A 12,916-nucleotide genomic window follows, 5' to 3' on the forward strand; every position below is an offset into this window, starting at 1 on the left:
GCAAAATAAAAACAATATAAAAATTAAAATTTCAGAAATTTCCCCAAGGAAAGCCCCTCACAGCTGCTTATGGATTGGCTTTGGACTGTTACGCAGCAGAGAAGTGGACAGAATCGATCCATTATTTGGAATTGAGTTTGCGCTTGCACCGGTTTCTTGGGGACAGCGTGAGATACTGCATGCTGCACTGTAGCAGCAGCAGCACACATGAAGAACCGTCCTTTGCAGGAAACTGGGATCTCCGTGTCTACTGGCACGTTATGATGAGAGCGTCCTGTCAGAAGAAGTGCAGGGCGCACTTCCTCGCGCTGCAGTTCCCTGTCCCCGGCAGACAGATCCTGGAGGACTTCAGAAAAAGGTCCCCCTACAGATATCTGCACTTTGCGCACTTCAGGGTTAGACACTCTGTTTAAGGACACCTTATATCAATACATCATACCCGTATCTTCATCATCACCCCTGACCAATGTTTTTAAAACTAAAAACTGTACACCGCTGGTACCGGTCCGTGGGCCATTTGGACCGGGCCGCACAGAGAGACACACACTAATAATAATAATAATAATAATAATAATAATAATAATAATAATAATAATAATAATAATAATAATAATAATAATAATAACCCGGCCCGGGATCCGACCAGGTACCTACCCGGGTCCGACCCGGAACTTACACGGGTCGGTCCAGGCAATGTCCCGTGAAATTTCGGTCCCGGCCATAGATACAATATACGTAGACGCCTCATTACGTGCTGGAGAGTAATCCAGCGTCGCCGCCATATTGGGTGGCGCTAGCACCAGAGCCAACCAAAGTCAACAACGGCGCAACTATGCTCCTATTTTATTTATTTATTTTATTTTATTTAGCTTACCAGCCCCAGTTACAAGCTTAACAGGGTAAGACGCTGGAATGACCTGGAATTTTAAAGCTAACTTTTCCAGGCCTTAAAAAAAGAAAGAAGGAAAAAATGTACTGAGCAGGTATATGGGAGCTTTGTATCTATGTATGTGTTAAAATCAGTGTATATCACAAACATCAGCAGTTTCAGTCCAGGCTATTATGGAATCTTTGTCATCCTAAAGCTGTGAACAGTTGTTTAAATTTAGACACGTCAGGCCAGACGGTGTGTGTGTGTGTGTGTGTGTGTGTGTGTGTGTGTGTGTGTGTGTGTGTGTGTGTGTGTGTTTGAAAGCAGCAGTGGACTGTGGCCCGACACACATGATGAGTTGGCCAAAAAGAAAAAACCTTCCTCGTTTCGACAGTTTGTTTAATACGCATGTCAACAGCTTATGCGAGATGTCTGGTTTTTGTGCGTGTGTTGTGTGCGCGCGCACGCGTGCATGTGCCTGTGCTTAACTTTACATTAAATAAACTCAGCGCACAAAAACAGGAATGAGGAAATTCTTGTGTTATTGGTGTGTACAGAAGGGTCATGATTTTGTGTGTGTGTGTGTGTGTGTGTGTGTGTGTGTGTGTGTGTGTGTGTGTGTGTGTGTGTGAGCGAGAGAGAGAGAGAGAGAGAGAGAGAGAGAGAGAGAGAGAGAGAAATCAAATGAACAATCAAACTGTTTCTTTATTAAAATCCAAAATGAAATAAAATGAATTCATTTATGCATTTGTTTTTAATGTGTGACAGCGTCCTGTATCATAACTACATCTCTGACGTTTGTAACAAACCAAACCGTGTGAAAATCGGGTAAAAATTAGAGGAGTTATGATGATAATTGTAGCTGGGCATACACCTTCCTCCGTAGAAATAAATGCACTGGGGACGCATAGGAGACCCATCCAAGATGGCGGCCGCGCTGAACGTCAGCTCCAATAGGAAGCGTCAGTCAATCAGGCGTCTACGTATATATGTCTATGGGTCGGTCGAGGCAATGTTCCGGGAAATTTCCGGGTCGGTCCCGGGACCAGACCCGGGTCCGACCCGGGACCAGATCCGGATCCGACCCGGACAGAGAGAAACGGGTTGGTGTTTAACGATGTGAATGGGCCAGCCCAATGTCAATCGGCCGCTGATCGACTGTCTAGTATTATGGGCCGGTCAGACCAATATTTAAAATAAAAAAAGTGGCCGACTATCGGCCCAAATAGCACGTCGGCCCACTGGGAAAATGCCAGATGGTCAGTCCGTCCCTGCATGACCCCATCCAGCTCTTAGGAAGAGGGGAGTTTCTTTTAACTGTGCTCAGTTGTATATTGACCTCTTCATACAGTCCACTAACTGAGGTTATCAGCTGCCAGCGAGCTCCATGAGGAATTCCTCTGATATGACTTGTGCTGAATCAGGAGAGCACAGGAAGTGGTAAAGGCAGTTGAGCATCATGTCATCGTCAAGAGTTATCATTGCAAGATGTGTATTAGCTTTTCACTCAATTTAACATGGAGGGAACATTTGAAGTGCTGATACCAAGGCGTGCAAAAGTTTGTGTACCCCTGGTCAAAATTTCTGTTATTGTGATTTGCCAGACTTCAGCCTGACCGCCACTGTTCCTGTTAACTGCAATTTCTTTATGAACATGCTGTGCGGGCATCAATTATTTTGATTCTGTTCTGTTGGGACAGGGTTTGAGGAGTATTTCTAAAGCTTCGAAATGTGCGTCACTTGGCCTTTCCTGACAATGGATGGTGTGCGAGCCATACACCCGACAAGCTGATTAAGGTCTGAGATTTTGTTAAAAGTTATCTGAGCGCTCAAATCTCTTGGGGATGCCCATACTCCTGCATGGTGCTCCTTTCCTTCTGTACAAGACAAAAATAACACACTAATCTTGCTTAAAATGGTGAAGAGAATGTTTCATCTTTAACTCAATGACTTTTGAAGATCGGTCCATCTTCTGCTCACTTAAGTATTCACAGTGACACGTCATCTTATCCTGAAAAATAACAAATGGCTTCTTTTATGGCTGCTTGAGCTTTCAGGTGGCACTGGTCAAGAGAAAAGTGTGTATTCAGGCCAGTGAACCAATGAACATGGAACCCTCACCCTGATTACTGTCAAAGTACAGTCCACTGAGATGACAACACAAGACTCAACAGCAGCACACAATTTACACACCGTGTTGAAAACATGACAGAAACAGTTGTTTGCTTTAATGGTGTTTGCTTTAATGCTTTGTCACCCTACAAACCGTGTGAAAATCTGTTTCAAAACTTCAAAATGGTGTTTTACATTCTCTGTATGACACTTCAGGTGAAGATCGACAAATTATACAGTATCTTGAACATTTCAAGGCAATATCTGAAGAGAGGTGTCAGGAAACGTGTGGAAATCAAAGCACATCAAGTGACAAACCCTTCTGGAATGGTTCGACATTATAACTTCAATTTCACTTGTTTTGTTTTTTTTCCATATTGATCTTCATTTTCATTAATTTGTCTCAGTTCTTACAGATGAGGCTTTGTTGGTGTTAAGTACTTCTCAGTGTTGATTTTAAACTTGTAGCCACGACAGGAAGGCACACTTTGTCACACATAAATCAGGTTCAAGCCTTGAAGCAGACAGAAAACGTTCCAATACAGATTTGTTCTGGGCAAAACAAGCAAATGAGACTGCTAAAGACAGACTTTAAAACACTAAGACACTGGAGATACTGAAGGCGAAACGCTGTCTTCATGGAATGGCTGATGGGAAAAGAGAAGGTTTTCCTGAGCCTCGCTTCACAGCATCTCATTGGTGGGTCTGACGTCTTAATACTCATTCCAGCACTACCTAGATGTCCATTTCAAACTGTGAGTCATCACCTTAAATTAAAAAAAACAAACAAAGATTTCATTCATATAATAATACTTCCACCAGTCTCATATTCAACGCAGTAATATTTCAGGAGGACTTATGTCATTCGCAGGTAAAACACTGTCAAAAGAGTGACTGAAACTGAAAGATGTTTATGATTGATTTATTCTGACATTTTAATTAAAGAATCAACAACGAATATGTTTTTAACACACAGCAAATGCTGACTTGAAATGTCTTCAAACATGTCTTTTTTTTTTAATTACAAACAACTCATTTAAAATGATATTGTTGAGTTCTGCCAGACTGCAATAAAAAGACATGAAATAATTAGAAAAAAATAGCAGGTCTTAGCTGGGTTCTTCACCTCTAAACTGCCCCTATCCTTGATTTTTTTCTGTGATTTAAGTTGGTCTAGCGAAGTGCTCAGTTATGGCAGTTTCCCCACAGGGAGAAAAAACCAAGCCCATCGCAGCTTTATAAGCAGGGCTAAGAATGGAAAAGTGATCTTGTTGTGCCGCAGCAGGAAAAATGGTGACTGAAGGATTGCAAAGAAACTGGTGACGAGTGCAGGTAAGACTGGCATAGCTGTTCAGGTCACAGAAATAACAACTCTAAAAAAATAGACACGTGTCTGCAACCTGCATGGAAAATGTTATCTGCTTCTTCCAACTTTAAACTGACAGAAATGTGAACAGGACACGGCCTTCGAAAGAGAAATCTGTCAACATCGACACAATCTCAGGCTGAACGATAAAGTGAAATGAAAAGGCACAAATGACTTTCTGGCATCTTGTGTTCAAACCTCAAGCTGGCTTCTATCATCCATGAAGGACAGAGAATGGCAGCAATGTGACAACAGTTTTATCAGTGCTGCAGTTTTCAGAGGCTACACAAATTCAAAAACTGAATCCTTCACTCGACATATCATGGCCCCCCGTGATGTCTGTCTGAGGTGTGCACATACCAGTGTTGCTGCAATCAGGAGACGTGATGTTGTTGTTATTCAGTAGTTCTCCACTGCGGGCCTTCTCATTGGTGTCAAAGGAGGGAGGACTGGTCACCCCTGGAATGTTGGGCAGACCTTGCGGAGGAGTCTTGGCCACCGGAGAGCTGCGGCAATCCAGCAGGAACTTCCGGTCGTAGATGATCCTGGTACCTGTTGTGTGAAGAGGCGGGAAAACGACCATCATCATATTCATGCTGGTGTGTATTTAACTTGAGCTTTGTCTTTGCAGAAGCTTAATTGCGGCTCATCTGGAGCTCCCTCAGTGAGCAGCACCTTTCCTGTCAAATCTACCCATATTAACCAACTATAAATGGCCCATTCCTCAATGCGTCTTCTGACTGAACTGAGATTTGGTACTGCCAGATTATGCTTCACATTAACACCAATAAAATAAATCAAATGCTGAGTAAAAGAAGTGATTTACATTGCGCCAAGTGTATCAGTGTCTAGACATCAAACCTTGTTCATATTAAAAAATAATTAATATCATTTTGGGGTCTTGTGCAGATGAACACACGCAATCTGCAAGGGAGGTACTAATGACACATGATCAATGAGAACCAATCAGAAGATGACAAGGTGTTACTGTTTATATTGTGTCACGATTTGATGTGCGACAGATGAAACGACCACTTCAAACATCCTTAACGAAAATCTGGCAGTTAACTCACAGTGGAAAGCACCAATCACAGCTTTAGGTGTCGGTGACGTATGGCCACGAGCATCATTAGCAGCAGACGACACAGGGTGTCGCTAACGTTTCGAGATCAGCTGTTAAATCCCTCAATAAAAACCCAAACACGTTTCAGTTACAGACAAAGCAGTGGTATGAGCATACATCACCCACATACTTCATCGCTGCAGGGTCAAGAATCCTGTGGACTCCTGTTCTCTTTTCCAACACTTGCTAGCTAGCGTTAGCAGTTAGCTTTAGCAGAGCTAGCAGCTCATTCTGTACAGTGGCGTTTGACAGCAGCCGACCTCATGGAGTTAGCCTGGGCATGTCCTGCACTCACTGACAATACAGCTGCGACTGAAGAAGAGTACAAATCATGTATGGCCGCAGGGAACAGCACGTCTCTTAACACGTTAACACGACGGACAACAACGGTTCGTACCACCCGGGGTCGTGCTGAACAGGGTCCCTCCGGGGGTCGTGGAGTAGTCATGGGGCATGTGCGTCGAGTCGTTGATGGTCACCCTCCTGGTCGACGGGATGGCCTTGGCAGTGGTCTTCTGGCAGTCAGTCGACATCTTCTCTCAACTATAATTAACTAAAACTAGCTAACTAAATAACATGAAACAGGCAGAAAGTCTTGCTTTGACAACAACAAAGCCACACCGCTCCTGTTCAAGATATTGCTTTGGCTCAACAGAATGGCTGCTTTCGGATAAATAAAAATAAATACCTCTTTTTCATAAGTGCAAATGATGAAAGGTAGTATCTAAATATGTCACATTACAACACGCAGCCTCACACACACGGAGAGTGTCCAGGTTCTTTGTTAAAAGGACCTGAGAACACGCTCCCCCGCTCCCACTCACTCTACATGCACACAAACAACACAGACGAGCTGCAGAGGAAACTGCTCGCGAGGTGGACAAAACGAACGCATACCGCCCCCTGCTGGCGCACGATGTCTGTGCGATGGCTGCACAGAGCTTTATCCTGAGGAATCATCAGCTTGTTTGCTAACCCATATTTAATAGATCAATGTAATCATAAAGAGTATGACTTGGAAGGTCGTCTGAGACAAATTAGGATAAAGGACTAATTTAACCTAACACCAGTTCAATTACAGCCTTAATCTCTGACAAAGACAAGAAATAGCTGCAGGTTCTGTAGAAGTGCATTTATTTCATTAATGAATAAATGACTCATCTTACCATGTTTTCAGGCAAACCGCTTTACCTGCTGGTGCATTAATTTGTCTATTTATACTTGTGCCTTTGCAGGCTTTCATTTCAAAGAGTAGCTCTGCTTGAGACCATTATGTTAAACATTTGGTACTCTGGTGAAAGTCTGATAACATATAATTATCTTCATAGGACTGCTCAGCAGTATGCGCAGGACAAGGTCGGGGCCAGTTCAGTACGTTTCTGACACTTTGTGCAAATCTACAGCATGATCAGTAGTTGGGTGCAAGTCGATGAAGTATCTCACATAAAAGTATACACACTCTACACAAAGACATTTCATTTCTTTATTAATTTTGTAAATGTTGAGCTGGTGTACAGAGTAAATTGTCAATAGATGTCCTCGGATTTGATTGGATTAAAAGGCTTTTACATTTATATTTTAAATTCATGTTTGACTCTCCATAACAATAAAAAAAGCAAACAAAACAGGTTAAAATACCCACAAGATCCCTATTTATCCCCAGGTTGCAGGCATTACCCAGAACTCAACAGTCTCTTGGTAGCTACAGCTGTATGATGCTAAAAGTACATCCATAACATAACTAGAATCCCATTTGACAAGTAAGGGTGCATAGCATTCTAAGTAAATATATATATATATATATTTTCATATATTTCATATATATATAGCCTTTTATGTTAAAAACATTTTCTGTGCATGTGCGCAGTTGCATTCCTTAGTATTGAGTAATATGCTATTGCGTTAATAATGTCTTCAATCCATTCTAAAGGAATATACACGTGTTCTCTAGTTTTTGCAACAGTTAATATTTTTGCATGAACTTGGTGCATGGCATCATCTCAGTCGTCCCTCAGTGCAGGGCTGAATTTTTCTGTCATAACCACTCCTCCCTGTGCTTGCACTTTGTCGGACTCCTCCCGTCAAACCGCGTTCAAACTGTCACCATGTGGAAGCCTTAGAATCGGCTCAGCCTTATATTTGGTAAAGAGGGGTAGAAATTAGGGGAAGGTTGTGTTGAGGAAAAATGCTTGTCATCTTGAAAGACTAGCCATCGGAGCCACCAAGCCTCCCCACAACTCCATCTAACTTCAGAGGGCTCCCCCTTATTGTCCTTTCATCAGACCCCCCCACACCCCTTTGCTCCAAACTTGACATCAGCAGTGGAGTTATAAGCGGCCCCTGCTTCAGCCAACCCAAGCATATGAGCCCTTAGAGAGCAAACCGTATGCTATAACATAAGGGGTAATACACCATTACACTGCTGTGTAATCTTTATTGACATCTAACTTTTTGTGGTTATTAAAAAAGATAGTAAAATAGAAACAATATCTGATGAAGGGATATTTGTTAAAGTGTCCAAACACCCATTTCAGGCTTCTCTCTTTAAATCTCTCCTCTTGCATGATTTGTATGTTCGTAATGAATGTTAATGTTAATCAACAGCAGATATTGAGTTGAAACAACAGAGTGAGTACCCTATCGTCTGCTAAAGTACAGAGTCAACACAGATGACTACTTTACAACAAGACTTACAGTTTACCAAGACCTTACATTCATCATCTCTGGCTGTGAAGCCGTACTAAAACACTTATTGATGGGTGATTATTGCAATGTTTTTTTGTGACTTACATATTTTTCCATAATAAAGCATCCACTGTGTAGCATGGCATTTGGAACGAATGCATGACGGTAAATCGATATCATGTGAGATGGCACGCTTATTGAGGTAAATCAACTTTAAAAAAATATGTGAATTAGAATTACACGTGTAATCTGAGAGCCTCTGCTCTTTGTCCATTTGCAATACTACTTCCTGTGATATTATCACAACTTTGACATGTCCCAGTATCCAGGACTGAATACGTGATATTAAAATCACACACACAGACACACACACAATAGGATTTCTTTCCAGGTGCATATGAATGTCATTAAGGTTTAAAAACTATGACTGAACACACCTACATTCCCTGATGAATAACACAAACAGACACTGGGCACTTTGCAGATGGGATGGCTGGTATGCAGTCATACCAGTATTTGCCCAATCTCGGTGTAAAACTGTATCGTTTCATTATCTAGAGAGGCAAAGTGATAAATGTGGGATACTAATGTACTGACATCATTTCTGAGTGGAGCGAGGAGTAGCCTAAAGCTGTGAGTAACAGATCGAAAGCCCGATCTTCGGAAGAACATGAACTATGATCCTAAAATCCTGTCTCTCTGTCGCACTCAAACACACACCCAAACACACTCACACAAACACTCCTTTCCTTTTGTAAGCAGTTATTGCTTCTTCTGGAGTACAGTTAAGACAGTAAATCATGAAAAAAAGGACAAAATAAAGGAGTGAAACAAGAGACATGCTTCGGGAAGGGTCAGGCTCACAGTTGCGGGTCAGTATTACAGTTTCTCATCACAGTGATTGGTGACTGACTGTCTTTGCTACACTCCTAAGAACTGCCAAGGAGACAAACATCAAAGCTCAACACGTCCTCGACCCTCGACTCGACACTTTCCTTTCGCCAGCTGACTCTTCATCTCTTACCCAGTCAAACCAGTGCTACATTATTACCAGCATTTCAGCTACCGTACCCTCATCGAGTGACATCATCTGGTGGTGGTGGTGAGATGGTGTATAAGTGCACCTCATGTGTGGTGGTATTATATACTGCATGATGAGGTCAATCAGACACTGCTGAAGGTGGGATCCTGCCCCCTGCTGGAGGTGGGCAGGACTGCTACATCTACTCTGAGAGGCTGACTGGAGGGGCGAGGGGGCGAGCGGTGGAGGTAGGGCGATAAGGGCAAGATTGAGAGTGAAGACTGGTATTGTGATTTTGGCTCAGACGGACATCTGATTAACACAAAACCTCACAAGGTTACAGCACACTGGGAACAAGAAGACGCAGAGGAGTGGGATGGTGGAGTAGGTTAAATCTCGTCATAATCTGTCACTCACCACATTTCTCATTGTCACCCTCTCCACAAGGCAAACCGCTCTGAGGGGAGGTCGGGGAGGCAGGTTCACTGCAGAAACCTGCCTCCCAAAGCTCAAAAACCCACAGCACAGTAAATGACTTACAGCATGTCTTCCCTCTACAGTTTGACATGTCGAAAGCAAAGGGCGAAAAGCACATGAACAGCACAAAGAAACAAACAACCCGACACACAAAAATCTGACGTTTAAAACAGGCAGAGCGACACAACATTTGTATGTTCTTGTACCCACAAAGATCTCAAGATATATAGAATAATATATAGGTTCAGACCAAACGAACCAAACGAGAAAAACAGGGAGGAAACTGTCATGTACCTGAAACAGCAGCATCAGTGGCATCGCAGAGGGATCTTAGAACATGAACAACACACGTAACGCACAGTCACGTAGAGCATTTTAGTGCATACGATATTATGTACAACACCGATATCCTTGGGTGATGATCGTAGCTTTACTGGACTTTGAGAGCACTGGGACAGGTTCAAAACTAGTTTGTGATGCTCTTAGCTGGAAGAGTGTGGCAGGGAGGAGGGGGAGTAACCTGTTGCCTAGAGATGATGTGATTCTCAGTATTTTTGTCTCCCTTTTTTGACTGATAAACTTTCCCCTGTTGGATTAGAAAACGGGCCAGTGATTGACCATACCCCACATTGCATGCCTGTCCCACACAGCAGTGTCTCCTCCCCATCCCTCCCCACCCGTTTATCCCCCCCACCCCACCCCCCACCCTTGTATTCCCTCAGTATTTGTAGTTAAAGACAGGCCATGCGGCAGCAGTCACTCATGCTGATACAGATAACAGGAAGCACGTTTTGGTTGCTAGTTTTTTTTTGTTTGTTTGTGTTTGGTTTTTGTTTTATACGAAATCATGCTTCTAGCCTAGTATTAGATGTTTTTTTTCCCATGGTTTCTTTAAAAAAAAAGGTAATAAAAACTACAAGTAAATCCGTATCCTTCTCTTCTGGTGCGTGCTGTGGTTGTCAAAGCGTTGGTGCCTGTTGGCCTTCATTTCTGTCTGTCTGCCTTTTTATGTATGTTCTTCCTCCTGTCAGCTGCTGCTGGTCATGTGTCCATGTAGGATGGTTTTGGTGAAGGGGTTGAATCCTGCGGAGAACTCTGTGGAGAGAGGAAAACAGGCTGGTTTAGAACAAGCTACACCTTTGTTTCAATGCAACTGACAAGAGCAAAAAACATGCAAGCTTCAGGAAGTCATTGCAAATGTGTTTCTGAGTCAGAGATATGTACACTGCTATATGCGGTCCATAAAATGGCCTAGGTTAAATTGTTCGTCTTTCAAATTCCCTTCAACTGATTCATATATGGCTAGATTTCCCTCTTATTTTAATCAGTTTAATTGTAACACTGCATACAGCAACATATTAGTTCTGCAGAGGCATTCAAGCAAAAAATGGTTGGCAAAAATGGTTTAACATTCAGTAGTGAGTCGCTTGAAATATCAGTAATCTCAGGAATGTCATGGCCTTTATGTTAGAAAGGGCAAGTCAAACACACACACACACACACGCGCACACACACGCACCACAGTGGCTCCAGATAGCAATTCACAGGACAACTGGCCTTGCAGCTTTGACCTTGAGAGCTGTCACATTGCAAGATCCTTTTTGGTCGCTTGTTTTGCTGAGTGCACATTATGCCAACCCTTTTTCCAGCTTGTCACGACATGCATGAAGAAATAAACTGGCCTGACATCATTTCTTGCAAAACAATATTTTGAATATAGAAACATATTTCTTGCACATGAATTAGATATTATAGAGAAATTATTATCATACAAAGAAGGTGATTTAAACCAAGAATTATCAATTCTCTGACCAACACATTTAGCTGCATGTTTGCTATTATTCACAAATATAAGTCCATCTAAAGTAAACATGACAAAGCATTTTTCAGAAGGCAAGCAGCTTGAATTTCTACTGTTGAGGTTGTAAAAATGGATGAAACAGATTCTGTGAACTCTCTAAAACTCTCAAAAAGAAAATTACTGGGGCATTAAGTATCACCTCAGGTTCATATGGATATATTTTACTCTATATAATCTGCATTAATTCTAACTGAAACTCTGTATATTTTGTACTTTTTGGGCAAAACGTAATTAAGACTGTCAGGCATAAATATTTCTTTCCTTCTTTTTTAAGTGTCAATTTATATTTTAACCATTTGTTAACCTGAAGTGTCATTTTGCTGTGCCAGCATCACATTACGTATCATTAGTATTGAATTAAAGGTACATTCAGATGCATTTAATCCAGAGAGACTGGATTAAATGGTCTAGCCCACAGGTCAAACGAGGCACTGTGGGTCAGTCCCGTACCTGCGGGGACGCAGCACTCAGTCTGCCTCACTGCTTAACTCTCCGCAGACTGGCACATTTCACTATCTGAGCACCTTTCTTCACATCCACAGTATCGGGCTACATCAGGGGAGAGGTTGGCGGCAGACAAGGATTGAGAAGAGGTGGGATGACGGGAGCAGAACAGGAGGCGGAGGGAGTGTTAGTAAGGGAGGGTGAAATAAGGGGACGTGACAGGAAGAAAAAGATGAGGGCGGAAAAAAGAAAGGAAGGAAGGAAATAATGGCACAAGAAAAACAAAGAGGAGATGTGATAGAAAAGTGAGAGACAAATAAGTAACAGGAGAGGAAAGAGGGGAAAAAGAAAGAAATTATGTATAAACAGTCGAACAAGGACAGAAGTGATGGGTGGAAAGACAGTTGAAGATAAGAGGGCATCAGAAACATCTACAGTCTTTGGGATTCAGAGTAGACCTGTGTCAAATAATACTTGAAAACACATTGTTTAAATTGATTTCTTGATGAATGCGATTTGACCACAAAAGACAATACACAATGTACAAGAATACTCTGAACTGTCTTAATGTGTAAAAGCCCAATCTACTTCCTGCAGGTACAGTAAAAAAAAACAAAAAAAAAAGTAAAAGATTGTAAATGATATTTGATATTTGACGCAGCTCTGATTCAGAGAGCCTTGCAGGTTCGAGTGATACAGCACACAGTCAAAGTTGAAGGACTATAAACTTTAATGAAGGCAAAAAAGACAGAGGCGGAGAGGACAGAATGGAAAATGTAGCCACCGCAAGGAGCCATAATCAATTCATTCAGTCATTAATGTGCAAGAAACAAATATATGACGTGTAGATGAAGCTTTGTGATGCCTAAAATGATGAACCCAAAGCAACCAGTGCAAAGTGGACTCATTTGTTCTTCTTGCATGCTTAAGATGAACATGAGGAAATAATGTCTGGG

General features: G+C 42.1%; 2 protein-coding genes across 23 annotated transcripts in view; both read right to left on the reverse strand.

Moving 5' to 3' along the window:
• Positions 1 to 3,089: 3,089 nt before the first annotated feature.
• Positions 3,090 to 6,329, reverse strand: LOC139333099 (eukaryotic translation initiation factor 4E-binding protein 1-like). The gene is made up of 4 exons (XM_070965375.1): positions 6,161 to 6,329; positions 5,870 to 6,039; positions 4,710 to 4,901; positions 3,090 to 3,750 (listed from the first exon to the last, which is right to left on the reverse strand). Exons 2-4 carry the CDS (start codon positions 6,003 to 6,005, stop codon positions 3,719 to 3,721), a joined length of 360 nt encoding a protein of 119 aa, XP_070821476.1. The 5' UTR covers positions 6,006 to 6,039; positions 6,161 to 6,329; the 3' UTR covers positions 3,090 to 3,718.
• A 4,163-nt stretch (positions 6,330 to 10,492) lies between these two features.
• Positions 10,493 to 12,916, reverse strand: part of ank1a (ankyrin 1, erythrocytic a) — an 85,000-nt gene continuing 82,576 nt past the window's right edge. For 13 of the 22 annotated variants that reach the window (XM_070964043.1, XM_070964042.1, XM_070964040.1 and 10 more), the window contains 2 exons: positions 11,967 to 12,065; positions 10,493 to 10,750 (listed from right to left, as the gene is read on the reverse strand). In XM_070964043.1, the coding sequence (XP_070820144.1) occupies positions 11,994 to 12,065 (72 nt within the window). In that variant the 3' untranslated portion in view covers positions 10,493 to 10,750; positions 11,967 to 11,993. The remainder of the gene's footprint in view (positions 10,751 to 11,966; positions 12,066 to 12,916) is intronic. The other 9 variants (XM_070964049.1, XM_070964041.1, XM_070964056.1 and 6 more) reach the window with 2 other exon arrangements.

The sequence above is a fragment of the Chaetodon trifascialis genome, chromosome 6 (genome assembly GCF_039877785.1).
Source record: "Chaetodon trifascialis isolate fChaTrf1 chromosome 6, fChaTrf1.hap1, whole genome shotgun sequence".
Classification (NCBI taxonomy): Eukaryota; Metazoa; Chordata; class Actinopteri; order Chaetodontiformes; family Chaetodontidae; genus Chaetodon; species Chaetodon trifascialis.